The sequence below is a fragment of the Serinus canaria genome, chromosome 5 (assembly GCF_022539315.1).
Source record: "Serinus canaria isolate serCan28SL12 chromosome 5, serCan2020, whole genome shotgun sequence".
NCBI classification, from domain to species: domain Eukaryota; kingdom Metazoa; phylum Chordata; class Aves; order Passeriformes; family Fringillidae; genus Serinus; species Serinus canaria.
The window spans coordinates 46377048-46395904 of record NC_066319.1 but is presented as its reverse complement, the minus strand read 5'-3'; the positions used below and the strand labels follow the sequence as shown (position 1 = coordinate 46395904).

Below are 18857 nucleotides of genomic sequence, written 5' to 3'. Positions count from 1 at the left end.
TTAGTGGAGCAGTGTCAGAAACTGCTAAAATGTCCCTGCAGTGACTGGCAGCTCAGCATGTGACCACAGATCCTGCCAAGCAGCAAGACAAACCTGTTGGCTCTCCCAGACCCCACCAAACCACTGCTGGGACCTCAAGCTGGTTCATTTAATTGTGTTTATGGTCTCTGCATGGCCAGGGCAAAAATGTAGGTAGGTCATGAGCCACAGGCTTTGTGTTCATAGACCACAAGACAGTTTAAGACAATCCACAACATGGCTGTCTTGGTCATGTTCTGCTCAAAACATCTGTGCTGCACCCACCCCTACCTCCAGGTTGCTATGGCTTGGCTGACACTGGGGCACTCTGACTCGGTGGGCCAGAGGGGGAAAGAAGGTGAGTGCTGGACTCAGCTCTTTGGCCTGGCTCCCTGCTCAGCTTGGTGAGGCACGAACAAATTTAAGACTTGGATTCAGCCCACTGGCACCAGTCACCCTGAATTATTCCCTGAAACTGCTGCTTCTCCAGCAAGGCAGAGATCACCATGGGTGCACATGTTCCTAAATGGACACAGCAAATAAACCTAAAGTCAGGCAGAGTAAATCCAGACTAGATCTAGACAGCTAATATATCTAGACAGCTAGCTCTGATACCAAGGTAGACAGCAGAATGCCAGGCCAAGGGACTGAGCCCATCACCCGTCCCTGTCTCAGGCTGTTGTTCACAGTGCCCCTCCTGCAATCTCTGCTGGTTTTCCAGCACTGAGGACCCACCTCTGCTGGGAGGGTAACAGTTGTTTTCTCTTTTGGCTAGAAAGGTTATCAGTGAGATCCAGCCTTAAATTAAGCACTTCCTAGTCCCAAGAAAGGATTACAATGGTAGTTCAGGACAAAATTACACAAAAACATTCTGTATTCCATTTTTGTCCTATGGACAGAAAGGAAAGTTGGCCAAAGCCAAGCTCTTTCCTGTGTGTTGGTTCAGCAGAAGAAGCTTTGAGCTTTGCTTGGTTTCTTGCTTTGTGGAGGGTATCATGAGGGACACAAATTCCTTGAAGAGAACTTCAGGGGGGCAAAAAAGGAAAGAGAGAAGAGAAAGATTCTTGGCAGGCAAGATGAAAGGCTTGGGGGCCCAGGGGCCCAGGCTGTCATTTAGTCAAGTATGTGTGACAACCTTTTTTTGCCTAGAAGTCTGCTAGCAATTTGCTGAACAGAGATGCAGGTAGCCAGCAGTGCTGTCTGTCTCCAGACTCTGCTATTTGTTGGTCTCTCTCTGTTTCCTTGGTGAATTTTTCCAAGCAGCAGAAAATTTAATCCAGTTCACAAGGGGCTGCAGCTGCTTTCTGTTCTGCCCAACAGCTGCTATTACAAGAGAGAGACTTCAAAAGACTGGCTTTCTCTGGAGGGCCATGGGAGGGAGGTACGTGAGCTGTGTGGATTCCCTATATTTGGCAAAGTTTTGCCAGCATCCAGAAGGTTGTCTGTATTCAATTGCTTTCACAAAGCACTTGAAATTCCCCAACAATTCATTAGCCTTGCAAAAGCACAGAGAACATACCAATTAACATGGTCAGGAGATAATTTCAAGCAGTAAGACAGGTCTTCCAACCCTACCAGGGATACACAGACCCAGAGTCACCCAGAGCAAACCCCAGCAGCCACACCTCTTGCAGGATCATTCTCAGAGCCAGGATTCCAGGCCTGCCTCAGAGAACAACTCTCAGGGTGGGGTTTTGTGCTCCTCCTCATCCAGGGCAAGGGAGGGTGCTGCAGGAAGAGTTCTTCTTCCACATCCTCCCCACACACCTCTTTTGCTCCAGCTGCAGAGGCTGTGTAAACACTGAGGAGAGCTGGTTTAACTCGATAATCCAGCAGGGAACTCATCCACCAAAGAGAAAAGGCTTCCTGAGAAAGGGATTCTGCTCCTAGCATCACCCCAAACTTAAAGGATGGCTTGAGGAAAACCAGAGTTTCACTGCTCAACAAAGATCCAGGGGATTGGGCTATGACCTAAGTGACTAAAATCAAATCAGCTCCATTAATTTATGCCTCAGTTTCCCTTCCTATAGTAACAGTATCTGTCTTTAGCTGGTTGTTGGGAGGCTTGAACCTATCCATGAACCACCCAGAGATCCTTTCATAAAGACAAGGACTTTATATTAATCACACAATGTGATTACAGTAACTGAAAGCACTTTGCCCCTTTTTAAGATACCAGTAATTCAAAAAGCAGAAATCCTTAACTCAGACACAAATACATTCTCTGTGTAGCAAAAAGCAAATAGAAGGTCTGGGAAAGGCACACACATAGGCATGTGTGTATTAATCTATTTGAAAAGAGCTGCATTCCATAGCACTCCCTGGCTTGCATGTATCTAGCAGAATATCTATTTAGGAAAATGTGACTAGCACAACCAGCTATGCAATGCTCACATCTGCTAATCCTTTACTGCTCAAGTAATCATCTTCACTTGCAAAGGGATTTTTACCATTTTGGGTGCAGGCAAAGAGGAGCTAAGCACTTCAAAACTTGCACCTGATTATCCTGAGGGAAGCACTGCCTTCATGGTCCCCTTCAGCAGAGTGGAGGGATCTTATTTCTGGAGGTAGGTAGAATTACTTTAGATAGTTTAGACAGGTACAGAATGGACAGAGGAAAGGCTTGTGGCTACGCTATTTAGCATACTGTAGCTCTATTTCATTTGCACAGGTTAAGCAGCCCTGGTCCCTCGACCACAGCTGCTTCACAGGGCTGTGTTACCAGGTATTCTGACAGACACATTTCCCCCCTCCCTCCCCCACAAACTGCACAATCAAAGGACACCAGCTGAAGGCTTGCCTTGCCTCTCTGAGACACAACCCCCTGACAGCCTGGGATGGATTCTGAACTCGGCCAGCTCCAGCTCTGGAGAGTTACTCCAGACTGACACCAGAGCACGGCTCCAACCAAGCCGTGTGCATCTGTGTGGTTTAGGAATTCCCCTTGCTAGGGCCGGGGGAAGGGAATGGCACTTGTGTTCCTGCATTGTAGGAGCAGATCAGGGCTGCCAAACAGAGTGGTGGAGGGAGAGAGAGTGCCAAGAAAATACAGCATACACACAAACAACCCCATGAAGCAGCCTTGCCCTCCACAGCAGATGGGGTGCAACCACTGCACAAGGACAGCTCTCCTCTCCCTCCTGTACCTCAGGCAGCCCTCTCTGGCTGGGAAGCATAGAAATAGACAGATTTTGACCCTGTGCAGCTTTTTTGGTGGCTAGTTCTCCATGGATGCCTGCCTGTTCAGCTGTCTTCTCACCTTTGTGCAGCTAGATCCGTGTCAGAGTCAGGGTGTGCCCAGCACGCTGACATCTCCCACTTGGCAGTACAGACACGTCCCAGCTCATAACAATGAATTCCAGAGGACTCCACTGCTGGCTGGCTCTCCTGGAAAAGCAGTGCTCCCTCGTTCAAGTGGTGTGTAAACAGGACAGGACTCAGTCACATATTTGCCCCTCAGGCGCTTTGCTCTTTGAGTTCATGGGTGGCCCCCAGTGATTTCACCCCACAAGTGCCATCCACTGTTCTCTGTGGCCCATGGCCAGTACTTCTGGCAACGTGACCCAGCTTTGAACAAGTTCTGCAGCTCAGAGAACAGTCAGGAACACAGGCCATGCCTACCAGGGCTGTGTGGGCACTGCCTCCTTCATTCAGCAAGCTCTGGAGAAGAAAGCACCTTCACTAAACCTCTCATGGACCTGTGCCTAGATTTTTAAAATGGCATTTTCTCATATAGGCAGACAGGCACACATGATTTTCTCTAGCTCCTACCTGGCTTCAAATGAGGATTTATTCTACAGATTCTGCTTCATTGCTCATCATGAAACCCAACACCACAAAAAAAACTAATCTCAAAATTGGGATTAGGAAGAAATGTAGGACACAGACTGAATTGAAGACCACTGCAGACCAATGCCTGCTTTGAGATCCAAGAATTGCAACTTCATTGCCCTTGTAGCATGATTTTGCCTTAACTGCTTCCACTGGTTCTTGAAGGCCTTTTTAAACTCTTTTACGCAGTCTCCTTTTATTCTTTTTTTCTCAGTTTTGGTCCAGAGAAATCTCAAAGTCTTCTTTGGTAGTATGAATACTTTAAAACTATTTTTTTTTAATAATGATCAAACATCTTAGCTTTGTAACTATTTCTGCTTTAATTCCTCAGAAGGAATTAAAAGCTCCGGGTCAGCAAAATAATCTGTGATTCAGCTGCTGCTCTGAACACTGGGACTGCCAAGAACAGGTCCATCCCAGCACATCCCATCCCCTGTGACTTTAGGACCACCCAGAGCTGATGACATTACAGCAAGACGCATCACAGCCTCTCTTTGGTCTTCTACAGAACATGTGCAAAACACACTTTTCACTGGTTCCTTCAAATCCCAAATCTAGAAGGATTATAATGACATATTAAATACCTGAATTCACTGTCATTCATTTGTAATTCCTCACAAATTGCAACTGAAAAACCACAAACACACAGACTGCCTTCCCTACACAGGGGGATGCCTTTTGATATAGTTGGAAAACTGTGATAGACTTCTGAGGCACCAAGGGCTTTTGATGGCCATATCTTCACTCTACCCACAGATCCATCTGCATTGGAATTTGACCAGTCATTCCAAACAGCTGCCTGTTCATTCTAATTACCTTCCAAAAAGCTATTTATTTATATTCCCAAATGCAAAAAAAAAACCACCCCTTCTCCCTTCAAAATTATAAAGGGTGAAGGTCTGTGATAAACAATATTTTTCCAAGTTTCACTAAGGCACTTTGGTTTCTGTGCTCTTTATCAATTGACCCAGAGAAGCGTTTAAAAGTCTCCATATTTTTTTCATCCTAATGGATTTGGTTCAGGTATTTCCTTTAATGTCTATTATTCAGGCAATTTTGGAGATTTTTCTGAGTCTCACAATCCTATATTCCTGGTCTCAGAGAAATCATCTATATTTACTGATGAATATAGCCATAGTATTATTTGGGAGTATGATATACAATAGATAATCTCTAAAATACCTGGACTATGTACACATGGTTTGATGTTGCCATCATATTGCAGGGGTTCCATACTGTTGTCTCCTTATCACAAAAGTTTCATACCTTCTTGGTGTTTCTCATGAGCACCTCCTCAGACCACTGACTCCTTCTTTTTCACAAAGTAGCCAAATGACTCCAATTCCCTTCTCAACCAGCCACCCCACTCTTTTATAGCACTCTTCTTCTCACTGGTCACAGCTGTGGCCTCTTAAAGCCAGGCCTGTTCCTCATCTTTGATAACTGACCCAGCTGCAACTCCTTTGGGGTAAAGTTACTTTCTACACTATCTTTATTTTCTCATATTCTATCCCCCTACAGTTTGATAAGGTATGAAGCCAGCCCAAATTTGTGCCAAGCAACCCTCCCAGATGGTCTCCAGGACCCACTGTTTTACATGAACACCTGTGCACACAGAGCAAGGGAGATGTGTGCACCTTACGTGCACGTTTTTCAGCCTGTGTTGCCTGGGGTTTGTAAAGCCAACAGTACAACCCAGCACGTAGCCATTTAGGACAGGAAGTGAAAAACTATATTTAGCTGAACCTGTAGTAGAAAGTAGATGATCAGAATATTGCTTACATTTGTGCCCCCATTGCTGTGAGCACTGGTATTAGAGTGTAGTGCTGAGAGAGGCAATATTCCCAGTGTGGTCTGTCCTCTAGGAACCAAAGGGACAGCTGCCTCCTCTGCTACCACCAGCACCACTGCACAACGTGTTCCAAGCACCCACTAAGTTTGGCAAGGACCCACATACTGGAAGTGCTGGAAAAACCATGGAACAAGTTGGTGTGGTTGTAAACATGCTTTTCAGTTAAATGAATTTCAGGAGATTTTTTTCTCCTCCCTACCAAATTCAGGTAGCTTTGGAGAACACCTGTTTTTTTGTATCTTTACAGTGATATCCCAGCCTTGGTGCAATGCATCTTGAGCACAGAGATTTGCCTCCTGAGAAGCACCATCCCCTCAACTGGAAAGGGTATCCCTTATGAGAGCTTGACAGACAGCAGGGATTTAATAACACTGATTCATTCCCAGTTGCTTGAACTGTCCCTTTCCCTTTAAACACCACATCTCACAGGTTTTGGTGAGAGTACTCCTTTCCTATGTGGAGTACTTTACAAGACTTCCTGAGGCAAACAGAACTTTTTCCATTGATTCAAATAATCTGAGATTTAGTCCTTTACAAAGGATGGCTCTTGAGTTTTTAATAATTTTTTTCTCAGTTCAAACCTGATCCTGGTAAAAGTTGGTATAAGATTTATTTACTGCACTGCAGGGATGCATGTGTAACCTGGGTAGAAGGATCCCTTGATAACAAAGCTCTTGTGACCAAGTAAAAACACCAAGGTGATGGGTTTGATCCCTGTATGAGCTATTCACTCAAGAGTTGGGCTCAATGATCCTTGCGGGATCACAGAATATTCCATGATTCTGTGAAAACTCCCATTCCAGCAGAAGTCATGGTTTTCATAGCATGTTTCATAGATTCTATGGTCTGCTCTCCACAGGAGATCAGACTAGACAATCAAAACTTTCCCTTCTGAAGCTAAAATCTGTGAATCTATGAGAGTGGTTCAGTTTACAGATTCCTCCAGTGTTTGACCTCTTTAGGTCTACATTAATCACATGAAACCTGTCAACTGTGGTGTGGGTTTTGTGCCAAAAAAAGACATGTCACCAAAAGATGCACAATCATTACTTCATTAGGTATTCTGCTGTCCCAGAAATGAGAACCACTGTAACCCATCCCAGCTACCTGAAACAGCCATTTTCTCAAAGATGGATTCAATATTTGCACATACCATCTCTGTCTCAGCTCCTGCCTGCTCTACTCATCTTATTCTCCATACATTTGCCAGATGTTGGAGTGAAGGCATATATCTTTACATGAAACCATGGTCACCATGGTCAAGCAGCTCACATTTCTCCAGATGTTTTGTGATCTCACCACTTATTAATGTTCCATGGAGTTAGCCTGACTCTAGGTGAGAATTAATGGTTAAATTCCTCTGCTTCTCTCCCATAGCATTTTGGAAGAATTTGGTTAGATTGATTTCTATCCAGCTGCTATCTACATTTCTCCCTCATTCCTTTCTGAGTAGCCACTAATTCTGGAGGCAGATTTCTCCCCAATGTCTTTCTGACATTTGACAGATATAAATCAAAAAAGCTTGTTTATGGATTTACTAGATGCAGAATAGACCCTCGTCTTTACTAGAAATGAATGCATGAATATTTCCAAGTTGCTGGGGTACTTCCATGATAATTTGCATTGCCATAGTTTCTGTGCATGTGACTAAGCTTTTCTTTTTAATTAATCCTAAAACTATGCTGAACAGAGGGGCAGTCTCAGGAACTTCACATGCAATTTTGGTGCACAGAATTTTAAAATCAGGTCAAGGTTCTCCATCAACACCTTGCCTTAGGTTACCATTTCTTTTGAAAGCGATGAACTCCAAATACTTTGTGTAATTTGCACCTAATTCAGTGTAACCATAACAGGAAATCAGCTAAACACAACTTAGAAATGTTTCTAATTCCGTAATGTGTTGGAAGCCACAACGTGTGCATGCTAAAATGTAATTCTGAGGATCTTCAGCAATATTATAGCATGTAAACAGAAAGAGTTAAAATAGATTTTAAAATAGCCAAGTTCCTCTTTATGAGTGGAAGATAGATTGGAAATAAAGACAATCAGTTAATGAAATAAAAGGTCATTCTGTTAAATTGTTCAGATGCTCAAAAAACCTATGAAGACTGCATGCAGCATGCCCATTGATGCTTCAATATTCCTCCAACCACTTGATTTACAGTCCTGATCTAGGGTGTATAGCTTTTTTTCCTTTTTCCTGCAACTCTAGACAGAAAACAAACCTTTGCAAGCATGTGGCTCCTTTCAGACATCTCAGAAAGAGATAAACAAATATACCTTCCAGCCTCTCATACTTAACATCTTAACTGTCCCAAATGCAGGGATTATCTGCAAAGTGCAAATAGTAAGTTCCTCTCACCAGTCTACAGGGATTGGATGCTTTAATTTTTTTTCCTGACAGCTGTGTGAGCTTTGTCCCTGAGTGTTTAACATTACATGGAACTGAGGAATGATACCTTGAAACAGGAGTGGCATTGCTCCACTTAATGCAAACAACTGAACAAGGCAAAAGCAATGACAACTGCAGTGCAGGGTTCTGCCTGCATCCCCCCATTCCATGTGTGTATTTGGGAACAGAGCTACAGTAAAACCATCACACAGTGGCCTGTCAGCAGCAATTTTCCCCTGTTTGACAGAGTGTGCTCTAGCTGGGCAGCACCCTCAGCAGCTGGAAATGCAAGTATCCCATATCTACCCACCCATCCACAGAGCTGCTTCTACTGGATCCATCACAGAAATATCTGAAACCTTTGTTCATGGAAAACAGGTTAAGTGTGCTGGACAGATAAGAAAAAGTCTCAGTATCTGGTATGATTATGGTTTTCCATGGGGGAAGGGGCAGGGGGTTGTGACTGACAGTTTCAGCAGCTATGTATATTTCCCTTGCTTGTTTAAAACAGGAAACAGAAATGCCCACCTTCAGCATGGGCTTTATGATACAACCAAGCCTTGGGAGGATTCCAGCCTTATCCTGGAATCCCAGTAGCTTGTGACTGTTCTTTTGTATCAAAACTGATTTTATCTCCCACTGTTTTCCTGGGATTTGGTCCTGCAAGGTGCAGTGTTTTGGCCAGAGGCAAGGGAAGCCTATAGTCCTTTCCTGACAGAAAGTACACTTGTAGTCTCCTGGGAGCGTGGGGACAGGGCTTGTGTACACCTTAGTGTGCAGGCACTGAAGGGATCAGCAGCTCATAAGGACAAGCCCTTATCCACTTCTGCATTTGAGCAAAAACAAAGCAAGCCTCCCAGAAAAGCTTTGTCACATTTCCAAAACCAAAGAAGTCCCTTTTTCTGTCCTTTGCCCCAAACTGTAGATTTGGATTTATCCTTCTTCCTTAAATAGCTAAGGTTCGAGCTAAATAAAGCCACTGCAGTTTGTTTTCAAGCTGGAACATGTCAGTTAAAGGAAATACTGTAAATTACAACACAGTCATGCCACACCATTGTGACTGTGTAACTAGTAACTCAGCAGTCAGCTCACAAATGCAGCCGAGAACTCTTTGTTAAGTAGGAAAAGGAAAGCAGCAGCTATTAAAAATGAACAGTCACTAAAGATTCAGGACTTACCCTGAGTCATCCCTGGCTCCCTTCTCTCCTGCTGATGTTTTCATCATTACAGCAAACTTTAAGTCACTTTCTGTATCACAGTGGCTTGAGAGTTCCTCGGTCAGAAAAGCAATTCCTTCCCATCGCTGAGCAGAACTTCCACATCCTCAGGTTTTGTCCTGAAGATAGTATTTCAAGGGCATGAGGGGGAAGATGTTTAAAACCAGCTTCAGGCTCACTAGTATCAAAGGGCAGAGGACTAAACAAGCACTGAAATGAAAGCAAACTACCAAGAAGATCCGATTTTAGCCTCTCTTATTTCTACTTCCTGTATTTATATGAACGGGGGATTTCAGGAAGAGGCAGTCTTTGGTGGTCAAGGGTGTGTGTGTGTGTGTCTGTGTGTGTGAGAGAGAGTGTTTGTGTTATAAAGCCATATTTAGTAGTGCAAGCAGGTTAACCTTATTAGAAAGAAGGACCCGAGACTTTCAACTAATTTGTTTCTCTAACCTAAGTAAGTTTCAGAGGAAATCATTCTTCAGACTACAGGTATATCAGGAGGCAACGGAGCACAGTGAACTTTGTAAAGGATTTTGTAAGGCAGCAAAGCAGTGAGCCTCCGTCTGCAAATTCCTGAAGCATGTGTATTTCTACTGCTTGAGTAACTGGATCCAGATGGAGCTTGGAAACCTTTATATTTACACAGGACCTGAGAAAACGAAATGTCTAACGCTGGCAGAGGACAGCTTTGCAAAAGCATTCCCAGCTAAAGCAAAAGCTAATGCTGAGGGTGTGTGAGTGCTGGCAGGCGAAGAGCTCTCCACGCTGGGAAGCTCAGTCGGGCTCAGTGCACGTTTGACCTGCAGCCACTGCAGCGATCCAGGCTCTGCTGGGCGGGAAACCCCACCCAACACTCGCCAGCTGTGGAGGCTCCGGGCTGACAGATGTGCTGTCACACAGGGCTGGGGGCACTCCTCTTTGGCAGCCCCGTGGCTCCAGAAGTAGTTGATGTTAGGAGAATACATCATGGAAAAAAATAAGGCAGAAGTAGAAAGTAGAGGTGGAGAAAAGCAATTGGATGGAATGGAGTAGGAGACGAAAGTAATTTTTTGCCGCCTTTATCTTTAGAAGGAATTTCTCAGCCTTCTGAAAATAGACAGTGCCACACAGTCCACAGCAGGAATGCAAATGCCTGGGAGCTGTCAGTGCATTGGCAAGAGGGAGACGAGTCCTCAGTGCAGAACACAGAGCCAATTCTGCTGGCACTGAGCTAGAGAGAGTCAGGAAGACTTTTACCATCACCAAGTCACACCTTTGATGTAACACAAGTCAAAATTTTCCCTTCTTTTCTTTTTATTTTAAATAAAGACTGTAACTTCAGTTCACATTAGGAAATTTATCTTCTAGCTTTTACAAGGATTTATCTTAGAAACTCTACTATTTTAGAAAGAGCCTTACTGAAAGACTGCATGATGGAATTCACCACAGTTCTAAGTAAGGCATGTTAGTGCTTACTTGCTGCCATTATTTAAATTCACACCTGATTTTTTGCCTTATCTAGTTTTAAATTTTCAGCTACTGTATCTGGTAATGCTCTTTTCTACCATATTAAGGATCTTCTTGCTCCAACTCCTGGAATAATTTTCAGGCAACAACAAAGTCATTCATGAAAAATTTAGTCCTCTTAGACAAACTGGTTGGCTGAGATTCACTCATCCCTTACTGCAGACTTGACAGATCTCAGCTCTGAATCCTCTATGAGTTCTGGGCTCAGAGGTCCAAGAAAAAAAATCTAGATTTATTCACCAGCTGGGCACCTTTGAAATGCACCTCAGATATTGGCATGAGAACAATCTCCTACATGCATCACACAAATTCAACCCTACGCCAGTACACTTCCCTCCCCTGCAGTTCAGCAGGGACCAGGCCCATTCAGCATTTGCCCTGGCTCTGCTGGAAAAAAAGGTTTGCTGAGACAAAAAATGCAAAGTTGTGCTGTCTGCATGGACCTGCTCACTCAGAGAAAACTGTTCACACAAACAGGCAGCCATCCTAAGCAAAGACTTAAGATTTTGCAAAGGCAGAACTGAACAGAGTTAGAAAATTCCAATTCTATTTTTAGGGAAGAAGAAAAAAAATTACTAGAACAATTAAAAAGGTTCAGGGGAAAATGGCAAAAAATACAGAATACAAAATCCCAGTATTTCGGTGCTATCTCAGTTTCATGTCATTTGAGGGAAAACTTTCGTGCTATTTCCAATGTAAAGAATGCAGTTTCAGAAATTTTAAGTTTTGAAATTTGTTTTGTTAAAGATATTGACCAAATTTAATTTTAAAAGTCCCATATTTTCTGCAAAATACTCAGCACTTCTGTAAAATATTTAAAACATGAAAAAGAAGACAATTTTGCTTTACTAGGTGTCTTTTTGAGCTAGAGATTTGACAGGTTTAGTATGTGACAGCATGTTCTAGAATCAGGCTTTGGAAGGAAACAATTATAAAAAAGCTAAATGACAAAATCATATCCAGTTACTTCAAATTTGCATTCCTCTGTTATAAATCCAAGCCAAATGGGAGGAAATTATTTCTCTTCTAGGACTGATTCACCCTTTCCATCTTAAGCCACAGCATCCTGCAGCCCTTTTTTGTAGTTTCATGCAGCTGGGTTGGAAAGGTTTAAAAATGGCTTATGGGGGAAGCCATTAAGTACAATGAGCACTCAAGCTCCAATAAAGGACTTTCAGAATATACCCAGATTACACCATCACAGTTCTGCTTTCCATGCAGGAGGGAGAGGCTACATCAATAATATGGCCTGTGATAGGAGCCCTTAGAACCTGTCATGCCTATTGTGTCACTAATCCATAGATTATGGGCCTTTTATAGAGCCTATTACATAACAGATCATGATGGGTCACAGTGTCAAGGATGGAAGGATTAAAGGAAGAGGCACTTTTCACATTCAGATTCTGATTTTTAAAAGTTAGTTCTGTATAAAAGAAGGAATCTTTTTCTGTTCCCATCTTAGAAAAATGTAGCCTAGCATACATTAAAGAATGAAATCTTTTTCAAAATTCAAAAAATGCAGAATATCCTTTTTCTTCACTTCCATAAGACTTTTCTGTAGATGCCCCCACAAAAAGCCCCACAATGGTTAATGCCAGGTTTATACAGCAGTAGGGATTCCAGTCTCACACACAGTGCTAAAAAAAATAAGATCAAGCTTTGCTTTAACTTGCATCTCCTGGTAGGAAACTGGCTAGGAGTATTCATGAGAAGACTCTAGTCTAATGAAACTGTTAACACACCAGGCCATGAGATCAGGTAAATATTTCCAGCCTCTCATCAGCATGCAGTACTCAGTGTGAACCTGCTGGACACCAATATATCACAGGATTAGGCAACCAAAATGCTCTTGATCAGCTTTTTGTCTGAGGTTGCCAGAATTGCTTCTGGATCAGTGCCTCAGTCCAGCAAACTGAGTTCTCAGCAAACTGAGTTCTCAGTTTTCTGGTCCCAAAAGAGCAAATTGTATGTTTCAGAACTGCTGCAAATCAAACCAATACACTTAACTCACTCCAAATAATGGCTTGATCCAGGCAACACTCCCTAGAACACACAGAATGTGGGGCCTTCTGTCACTCAGTTCAGCAGGGTCCAGATTTCACCAAAAAGCTAACACATGCAGGCACATGTCCTATTTGGGGACAGAAATTTTTGATTCTCAACAATATATGTGAGAATGTTTCACATCTACTAATCATCTGAGAAAAAAACCAAACACTCTTGTTTATATAATTTATTGATAGTGTACATATTTTTATATAGTGCATTATAATACTGAGTGCTATAATCTTTATAAATGCTGAGTTAACTATTTTTTAAAATTCTCACAACAAAAATAATCAAATATCATGCCAACATTTTGTAACAAATTATCACATTAAATCCATTTGGATTTCATGACATGTTTATCTGTACAATGGACCCCATATCACAGAGCATTCACAGTGCATAAGGTCACAGTCATTGAAAAAATAAGTAACATGAGAGATTTCTGTTATTTACAGTTTACAAACCCATCCTTTTCTGTTTTCAAAGTAAGCAGTTCTAGAAAGTTTTCATAATATTTAAAGAGGTATTGCACCTCTGAAGGGTGCACTGCAAATATGAAACACGGGTTTTGAAAAGGTTTGGAAGTTATTTTAGTGACCATAAATGATTTCAAGGAATTTCTTGCAATGGAGGAGATACCATGAGCCAAATTCTATGCTCAGTTCCACTGACACTAATTTGTGCCAACTACCAGGACACTAAGGAACACTGGCACCACTCCCAAGAACCTGAAGGCAAGAATTTGGTTATAACTTTGCTGCAGTAACAGCCATTTGAAACACAGGTGTTGCTGGGGAAGGAGATTTACAAGTTTTCCTTGCATACATAACTGGTATATGAATAAAGGCCATAATCTTTTGACAAAAACCCTCTGAAAGGAAGCATCTCAGTTGTTATTAATCTTTCTAGAGATGATTTCTGTCTGGTTTTCACAAATTCTGATACTTTTAGAATTTGCTACCATGCCTAGTGCTATAAACCAATCTTTTTACTTGTCATTCAAGTTTATCAAGACCATCTCAGTGACAGGACAGCAATGACTGCCTACATTCTTTGTGCAAGTAAAAAAGAAATACAGAATTAAATTCCAACTGGCAATTCTTCTAAGAAAATATCCAAATGGCATTAATTTCCCATAGTCATTAATTTCTTTCAGACAGTGCACTGTATGGGAGCAAGCAGAACCACGTGATGAACAAACTGCCGCAATCCCTGCACATCCTGGCTGTGGAGAAGCAGCCACACACAGCTCATGGGTCAGGAGAGGCACGTACAGGACTTCACAGACTTCTCTGGGGAAAAACCATCAGGACCTCACATGTGGGAAAATGTGAGAAAAGTGCTCAAGTTATTGAAAAGGAGGCTTTTAAACATGTACACAGTAGGTCAGAAAGTGGAATGCACACATCAGTGGAATGACATTCCTTTCTTCAGCAGGACATTGATATCTAGCATACAGACTTTTCCAAATGGTTCAATGGAATAATGATGGGTTTGGTACAGAATTGCTGGAACTAAACACTGTCATTTACCTGTGTAACCATCACATAAATCTCATCATCTAACAAAATGAAAAATGTGGCATTCAGACTCATGGAAATAGAAAGAAAATTATGCAGCAAATGCATGAGCTGCAGAGATTTTCTTCTGAATGTTTAAACACAAATAAGAGAGAGATCTGAGGCTTGCAATGACAGAACATTATGCTCCAAGGTGATGTACTTCAATTAGGAAGATTCTTTGGTTTCACCTGGCTATCAGAGTTATTTTAGTGTTTCGTATTACATAACATCTGATCTTTCCTTGGCATGAATAATCAGACAGTATTTCTACAGCTTAAAGAACTCTACCAAAACCAGCTAACAGTGAGACACAAGTAAAATGCATTAAAATTGAAAGACATGCAAGAAAGGAAAACAAAACTCATGAGGCATTTGTGCACCTAGAGCAAACACATAATAGAAACAAGTGAAATTAAAGCAGAGTCACAAGGGAAATCAAAGACAGAATAGAATCTTCTCTATAATTGCTAAGTATTAGATTAGTAAAGACCTTCGCCATTTGTTCACATGTTGACAGAAAGCTTACAAATATAATCTAAAACCAGAAGCTGACTTTGCTTGTTACAGCTGTAGCAAGCATATGAAAACAAAATAAAATTGGCACACCAAAGACTGAGCCAGGAGAAAGATGGTTGACTATGCTGTACCTCTAGGGAAAACTTTAGGTGTTCTTCTAGGTTAGACTTCAGCCCAGAGAGAAGCCCTTGGACCATCAAAGAGACATTAAGATAACCATACCTGGAACTCCTTAGATTTAGACATGCAGATCCTGAGCATGAAATCTTGACTCGAGCAATACTTTATAATGCAGTTCAATTGTTATGGTAAATAAATGGAATCAAACACTGCTGAAAATGATGGAAACACTCCCAGGTCCTTGCTACAGAGAGGGTTACACTCCATGGGTCTATGTGGGACTGTGCTACTCCAGGGGAACTGCAGCTCAAAAGAGCAGCTGAAAGCCCTCCTTGGCCAGCTGTAACTCAGTTTTGATCCTGCTCACACACAAGGGCAGATGCACAGTTGAGAAGTCTGAGACAAGCAACGAGTTCTCTTATTTACAACAGTGGAAATCTAAAGTGGTATCAGCAGAGCAGAAGTCCACAGATTCTGGTCAAATCTTTTATTTGAGAAATAAATAAAATCTTTAGACTACAAAACCAATAGAACATGGAAAGAACTGACTATGTTAAGAAAACCAGAAACCAGACTCTGCTGTCATCTTAGGACACAATCCAGCAAGGCACTTGGATAGATGCTTAGCTTTAAAATGGAATCAAACCTATTGAAGTTAAGCTTTGCTGGATATGGGATGTCTTTTTCTGAGTTGTGTTACTTTTCAGTGTTAGTATGCTGGCAAATTTCAGATCACACTAACAGTTTTCTCTCTCACATCCACCAGCTTTCTTTTCACTCTTGAGCTGAACATTAACTTACAGAACATTGTGACATACATTCCAAACTCAGCCAGATAACTTTTGCAACGGTTAATGAAACCAAATGGCTGCAAAATTTTATAGATACAATCCAAACAGCTGCAATATAGAACTGTGCTAACAGCAGAGAGCCAAGCCCAAATCACTCCTTTTCTTGACTAGAAAATGGCATAATTTTTAATGGTCTCCTGACCACACAAGGTAATTTTCTTTTTTGTTTTTGTATACATGTGAAAGGCACTAGTCTGCTATTACTCAGCAATAGCCTCCTGAATTACTGATACATTCTGACGTGGGTTTATCTGCAATGCAACAGTTTGTCAATCACATCTTTCTTGGACCATTCAGTTTACCTGCATGGCTTAGTGTATAATTGTTTATTTAAGCATAATTATTTATTTTAGCATATGGACATGGACTACTTACGAGCTTCCTGAAGTACTTCATATGATTATGTGTCATCAAAGCCTTGACACAGCATCTCATAATTCTTTGGCAAACAATATATCCTTGGTCATGTGGTGGTGGTGCCAAAGGAGAACCCTACTAATGTTATTTATGACTATAAGCACAGCATGATACTTGTCTCATAGCAGTAGATGTGGATGAGAACACCCCATGAAATGCAGCATTAGAATTCAATATAAATTGCCCTGAAGTGAGTTTATGTTTCAGGGAGAGATGTAGATGACAGGAACCAGCCACACATTGCAAGGATTGTTCTGGATTCTGAGACTGTTTCTGCTTAAATACAACACTGGTTTTCTGGAGCAGGTAATATTCAGATTAGGCAGAGTAATTTTAAATTATGTGTGAAGGACTTATGGAATTAGAAAACAAAATTCATGTATATTTGGGCAGAAATTCAGCTGCTACAGAAAAAATGGTGCCCATATTCTTCTAAAATTTCCTAGCTCAGAAATATGAAGGTACAATACAGTTTTCTAGATCTGGCACTATAAACTTTGGTGTCCTCATCCCTGTCAACTCAGCTGCTCACTATGCAATCAAAACCAGACTTTGGAACTACTCTTCTCTTATGTAAAGACAACTGAGCTGCCTGAACTGTGCACAGGAGAGCAAATGTTTGCTTGGAGACAGTTCTCCAAGACCACAAAAACAGAATATAGGAAAAAAAACATTTATTCAGCCTCTCTCTCTGCTCCTTGCAGTCTCATATTTAAGTCATCACCAAATTTTCAGCAGTGAACTGTCCTCCTGAAAGACAGCAGGGGAGAGAGGAATACTAGGGAGGGATATTCCTACAGTGGTGCAGCAGTATGCTGCATTTTCACAGCATTTCTGGAACAGAAGACTCCAAAATGAACATGAATTCCATCTCCTCAGCTTTATACTGCAGGAAAAACGTTGTGAATGCCTGGAAATGGGGTCATTGGCATACTTGAGATAAAATGTGTTTACTACCATTATTGACTATTTAATAAAGCATTTCAGTAATGCTGTAATTGTGTCCATCTTTAGTTCTTAGCTTAATGACACAATCCTTTAATTAAGAAACCCTAAATGGATATTAATACTGACATTTGTAACAAAATGTAAAGCAAATAACAAATGTGTTGCTCTTTTTCTCTTTAGAATCACACTGAATGGACCCAACTCCTAAAAAAAACACCAGCAGCAGCACACACTCTTTAATTTATTCTAAAATAATTTAAGAAATAATTTTAGTTGTAAACTCATTGCCTGTTGTAAACAGTATTCTGCATGTCAGCTGGCGAAACATAATTATTTGTCATATATGTCAAAAGAAGGAACTTTCTGAGTAAGTGCTTTTTGCTAAGTTTTTATAGTATAGTCTCATTGACACATTTTTTTATAATTAGTCTTAATGGAAATATTAATACATTTAAAAACACATCAACTGTTAGTTGATAGGTTTGGTTGGTTTATAAACATTAAAAAATTTTAAAAATCTATGTATAAAGGTAACTGTGCTTCTTTAGAAACTTTATGTGATCATTCACATGCAGCTTCAAAATATTTTTAAAGTTTAGTAGCAATTCAAAATATGCTGTCTCAGTGATTTACAGTTATATCACTGCTAAATTGTGGAATGTCACCAACTATTTTATTACTCTGGGCCAGATCTTGCTGTCAATTATATCCAGAGTAATTCCTTATATCAGATTTATGCTGGTGGAAAGGATATCAAAACTTAGCTTCTACTAAGGGTTAAAAAGAAGTATATCATGCTTCAAAATTTGCATGCAATCAAATCAAGGACCATACTCTCTTGACAGACTTGCTTTTGTCAGGGTGACTCTTATCTGCACTGCTCCGTGTCAGACATTCATCTTCATTAAGCTTCTGGGAATAAGAAAAAATGGTGAAGAATACACCAGCTTCTTGACTGATGAAATAAGCTTCTTCCTCTCACCAATCAAACTGAATCAAACCAAATCATAATCAGGGTGGGTTTTGTTGTCAGAAAGTCTGGATTAGGTTCAGCTACTACTCCCAGCTGATAACAATAACTGATAGTTACTGAGCACCCAGTTATATTTTATTTCTTTAGCTTCTTCTAAATTTACACAATGGGCTTACAATGGCCAATGCAAAGTTTCTTTTGTGGTGTAATATTCCACAAATGTCAGTTTATATCTATTTTACAGCATTCCTCATTAACAATAAAACATATTTTTTCAAGTATGAATTTCTGCATGTAAATTCTCTTCTTCAGTATGCAGTTACTCTGACTTCTAGTGTGCATCATCACAAGTGATACAACATACAACCATTTCCTCTTCTTTCTCTGCCACATTGTTCATTGAACAGAGTGATAAATATCCAACATTTCCATCAAAAACCGTCACTGCAGTTTCTCTACAAGCAGAGCACTTGAAGGGGGAAATGATCCTCAACAGTGCATGCCATGATATGTGCCTTGGACTTTCTGGTCCTGTAGTTTAAATATCCTGACTGAGCCAAGAAAGGTTCTGAACTTGCCTCTTATCCTTCCATGGAAAGTAAATG

The 18857-nt window shown here is 41.1% G+C and overlaps 1 protein-coding gene across 1 annotated transcript in view; it reads right to left on the bottom strand.

The window, feature by feature from the left end:
- LOC103826890 (ras and Rab interactor 3) overlaps positions 1-18857 on the bottom strand; it is a 157331-nt gene that overhangs the window by 57059 nt on the left and 81415 nt on the right. Inside the window, exon 18 of the mRNA XM_050974925.1 lies at positions 9272-9416. Within this exon, the coding sequence (XP_050830882.1) occupies positions 9272-9416 (145 nt within the window). The remainder of the gene's footprint in view (positions 1-9271; positions 9417-18857) is intronic.